This window comes from Chiloscyllium plagiosum, chromosome 38, assembly GCF_004010195.1.
Source record: "Chiloscyllium plagiosum isolate BGI_BamShark_2017 chromosome 38, ASM401019v2, whole genome shotgun sequence".
Lineage (NCBI taxonomy): Eukaryota > Metazoa > Chordata > Chondrichthyes > Orectolobiformes > Hemiscylliidae > Chiloscyllium > Chiloscyllium plagiosum.
Window position 1 is genome coordinate 7465922 of NC_057747.1, and position 4999 is coordinate 7470920.

At 45.7% G+C, this 4999-nt stretch overlaps 1 protein-coding gene across 4 annotated transcripts in view; it reads left to right on the forward strand.

Moving 5' to 3' along the window:
- Positions 1-4291, forward strand: part of si:dkey-228d14.5 (uncharacterized protein LOC796266 homolog) — a 56085-nt gene extending 51794 nt beyond the window's left edge. For all 4 annotated transcript variants that reach the window (XM_043678757.1, XM_043678758.1, XM_043678759.1 and 1 more), the window contains 2 exons: positions 844-1021; positions 2230-4291. In XM_043678757.1, the coding sequence (XP_043534692.1) occupies positions 844-1021; positions 2230-2453 (402 nt within the window). In that variant the 3' untranslated portion in view covers positions 2454-4291. The remainder of the gene's footprint in view (positions 1-843; positions 1022-2229) is intronic.
- Positions 4292-4999: the final 708 nt, after the last annotated feature.

The window sequence follows — 4999 nt, forward strand, 5'->3', positions numbered from 1 at the left end:
GAGAGAGAGAGAGAGAGAGAGAGAGATTATACCTGTTTATGTAGACATGAGAGACTACCTTTTTTGTGTGTGCATCTGTGTGACTCTTCCTGTTTGTATCTGAGTGAGAGACTCAGTCTATCTGTGTGTGTGTGAGTGCTCACGTGTGTCTGTGCGCGCGCGCGTGCGTGCATGTATCAGTCTCTTTGTGTGTTTATTTTGTGATTAAAATGGTGCCACCATTGCCTCAACTGTAACTAGTCAGAAATTTCTCTTGGCAAATACTGAGCCATTACTCATTCTGCACCAAGTGCTGATTGTAGAAGAGGAACTGATCAGGGAGGCCCTGGGACAATCCTCCAAAATACTCAAGCTGCATTGTTGTCCCTAATTTAAAGACTTCCATCAACAAAATGGGTGGGAAGTGAAGTAAATGCAAATTCTGAAGGACAGGTTGTGAGGGTTGGGGGTAGAGAAATGGGGTTGGGGGTGGGGAAGTGGTGTTTGGGATGGGAATGTGGTCCGCGAATGTTGCAAACTGGATTCTGTAGGGGATTGGGAGTAGAGAGGATTGACATGATGGATAATGGGAAAGTGGAAATGGGAGGGAAAGGCTTGAATGATGGCGATAGGTGGGGGGGCATGGGCAAGATGGAATGTGAGGGATTGGTCTGATAAACAGCACTTGAAAATTCTTTTCTTCCATTAGCTCAACACAACTAAACAGGAAGTGACTTTTTCTAGGATCGGTTGCAATTGCACTTCACCTTTGTGCATTTGTGACACTTACTTTGGACTTGAATTGGTTGTATTGTAATGAAATGACGTATTTGGCTGCCCTAACATGAGCTGCTTCTCTTCCAGCCGTCAGTTCTCATGGTGCTACACTACTTTGGAGCCACACTGTGTTTTGTCAGCGGTTGTATTTATACCATTTTACAGACAGCTTTAACATTCAGGCTCCATTTGACGGGGAAGGAGTGCTTCTTGGTGCCTCTACGTGCAGTTCTGACCATTTTCCAAGTGGTCTTCTCTATTTGTTGTATCCTTTCTTGGTTGTGGCTGTGCTGTGTTTGGGGTAGCTCTCTAGTACTGCTCCCATCCGCTACATAGAATAAACAGAGAGGTTGTGAAGAGCCTGTTTCTGAAGGACGATGAACATGAATCACAAGGCCATTCAGCCCACTTCCCATTCTAGTTCTTTGAAAGAACTGGACAATTAGATGTCCTGCTCCTTCCAAAAAATCTCATGTTTCTTTTCTTTAACACTCTCCCAGTGCTTGTCATGAACTCATTCCCCATTCTACAATTGATTTGTCTCACATAGTCTGGGAAGGAAAGATAAAGCTATCTGAGACTGTCAGTGCTGCTAGGCCGATGGCAGGTCAGGACAGGGCTATGTTTAACTGTGATGCTTCCTTTGGTGGAATAGCTCTCTATCAGAGTTGATGCTCAGTCCCATTTATCAGATGCATCCAGCAGCAGAATTGGTCAAACTCACAGAGGGTTTGGCAGCAGCAGAACCTGTGTAAAGTTACCAGCTTCATTCAAGTGGGGATTGGGGGAGGCTGCCAAGACAGGAAGTAGACACTCAGGATCCACCCAGCTTCCTTATGGGAATGCCAAGACAAAATGATTGAGAATTTGGAATTACAAATGCTCGATTGGCAGATCCAAAGAATGACAAGAGGGCAGGGAGTGGGGGAAGGAGATAGGAGGGGAAGAGAGAGACAAGATGAAAGGAGGAGGGGGGAAGAGGACAGGAGAACCAAGAATGGGAAGAGGGATATAGAGAAGGACAGAAGAGCTACAAGGGGAGGGTAATGAGACAAAATGAGAGGAGATGGGAAAGGAGGAGGTAGAAGAATGGGAAGCAGAGGAGAAGAGAAGTGAAAGGCAGAGAAAGGAGAGACAGAGATAGTGCATTCTTGATCGTAGCAACTCAATTGGATCCAGCAAACTCCTCTTTCTCTGTAACACTGGGCCAAGGGACAGTCAATCAGAGCCATCTTCACATGAATGAGGTACTCTGATATAAGGCCAAATATACAGCTCAGCTGCATATATATCAATGTCACAGCATGACCAAGTGTCAGGAGAACGAGAAAGGTGACTGGACCATGGGGATCTCTTCAGTGGAAACAGAGTGGGCCGAGGAATTGTGTGAGGAGAAAGGGTGGGAGATACTCGTGCTTACACCTCAACAATAAACCAGCCCTTTGTTATGACTTATCCTTAACTCTGTTGCAGATCTGGCCTTTTTTGTCCATCCAGACACCAAGAGGCAACATATAGGAGCCATCTGTGAATGGATCTTGGCCACAAATTTCTACGTCTTTATCATGTCATTTTCCTTTGAATTTTACTATATAACCTCAGCGGTGCTCTATGCATTGATTAGTAGACCTGATGATGAGAAGGTTGCAATTCTGTCCGAACCCAGAGGTACAAATATGGCCACGTTCGATAAATGACATACGGATTACCATGTGCAGACAGGCCGCAGGAATACGGGTTGTTGGAATCGTACCATTCTCTGTAATACTTACATTTTATGTTGCGTAAATCTCTTTGTCTCTATCAAAATGTTTCTTCTTCTTTGGAGCCCACAGGTTGGTTTTCTTGTTTCTTAGCGAATAGCCAGTTAGCACATTGTGAACCCTAGATGGAGTATCACAGGCCCCCATATCCCTCTCACTAGGCAACATAGTTTCCAGCTACAATATGGCAAGACAAGGCCAAGGGCTTTGAATTTCAACTTTCCACTTATTGTTGTGTCCACCATAGGCATTCCCAGCACCAATCACATGAGGTATCCCAGGCCCTCCTGCCTCATTGTACTCCAACTTCTGTACAAGGCTTCAAGGCCTAGATATCAGTGAGCCTTGTTCACTAACTAGTGTTGGCTTTGGCCAATCTGAGGACAGCCAGGGAAGGAAAGGCCTAAAGAAGGGGACTTAGACTTCTCTGTCTTTTTCAGCCACCTCCTGGATCCTTGACTATTGTTTGTGGTCAGTGGCAGCCAGAAGGCAGGGAAGTCAGGCTTCAGGCCTACCACTGAAGTTACCACTGGGCAAGCCCGTGCCGAGGATGTCTATGGTGTATGAGCGGGGGAGGGGAGGGGGTGGGATATCAGGACCCCATCTATCTGCCATGGATTTATACTGGGTGCCTCTGGAGAGAGGATAGCCAGCGTAACTAACAAGCAAAGCAGTTTCTCAGGCAAGTTTCAGCAGACAGATGCAGCTTGCAGTGGGTCCATGATTGGGGCCCAGCACCCTGCTTTGCCCGACTGGGAACTCTGGACCCTCTCATGAGTTTCAGAGGAAGATTTATCCCAAATGACATGGGAGCTTCTGTTTGGAGATGGCTTTATGGAAGTATGGATTGTAAAACACTTCCTTCATCGTCAGACTGACATCTGATTAAGTTGCAATTCAACTTATGGGGGTGGGGTGTGAAGGGAAGAAGACCTGGCTCTTAGAGGGGAAGGGGGTTTGGGGGTAGCACAGCTGCAGCAACCTAGCTAGGCATCCGACCTCCTCACTGATGTACAGATTGGCCACCAGCTGCAGTGCAGAAAAGGTGGTGTCAAAGTTACTCATCTGAGGCATTTTTGAAAATCAGTAACTTGTTGTTTTAGAATCACACAGCACAGATGGAGGTCATTAGAGCCTCCCGTGGCTGTATCCTCTCTTTGACTTTCTCAATCAACTAGTTCCTCACCTCTCCTGTATTTTGTTTCCCCTTGTACTAGTTAGATATTTTCCTAATCAATCTCTTTAGAGTTACTGTTATGTAGTTGGGACTTCTGGAGTAGTTAGGACTGGGACCCAGGTCTCCTGGCTTAGAGATATGTTTATTACTATAGCACCACAAGAACACTACCCTTTGTTGAATTTATCAGATTCCCCTTTGCAGCTGAATCTCCAATCAGGCACTGTATTGCAGATCACAACTCCCCACCGCGTAATCAAATAAAATTCTTATGCCACTTATGCTTCTTTTGTGAACCACTTAAATCATCGATCATATTCTCTCCCACTGCTCTGTCGGAGCTGCTGTTTCTGCTGACCCTCTCTCGACCGAAGGTGAGACGTGACAGACCTCCTTATGAAACCCCCTGTGCCAAAATTGTACCCTTCCTGTCAGACACGGGAGAATAAAAATGGACATCACTGTTTTTGGACCTATTTTCCTGATTGTTTGTGTTTTACTCTTTTCAGCAGGAGAATGGACAACGTACTGTATTTAGTTCTATATTATTTTTAGCACTGCAGACTGTTAGAAATAAATTCAGTAAATCAAAGGAGCCTGGTCTTTTATCACTTATCTCATTGTTACATTGCTAAGTGCAGTACTGACCTAATGTGTTACTGTCCTTCACAATGATGTTGATGAATTTTGGTTCTCTGTTTTTGTCTGTTCCATTATTCTTACTCCCCAAGCAACGCAAATTAAAATGTCTCCTGGGAATAAAGATTTGGGATTCTGAAAGTTTGAGAATATCCTCACCTTGGACTGATAGAGCTGTGGGCTCACGGGAAGGCACTCTCACCTCAGAGCCTGAGGTTCAAGGGTTCAAGCCCAACTCTTCAGCACAACGTTGAGTCTGGCATTCCAGTGCAATGACGTGGAGGTACCAGTGTTGGATTGGGGTGGATAAAGTCAGAAGTCACATGACACCAGGTTGTAGTCCAGCAGGTTTATTTGAAATCACAAGCTTTCAGAGCGCTGCTCCTTCATCAGGTGAAGTCACTCCATAGGATCCCTACAGTGTGGAAGCATCAAGTCAAACTGACCTGCTGAAGAGCGTGGCCACCCAGACCCAGCCCATCATTTCCCATGGCTAACCCATCTAGCCTGCACACTATGGACTGTGAGAGAACATGCAAACTCCACAAAGACAGTTGCCTGAGAGTGGAATTGAACCCAAGAGCCTAGCACTGCAAGGCAGCAGTGCTAACCACTGAGCCACCCTATATATTGGAGGTGCCTTTGCTTGGATGAGATGTCAACT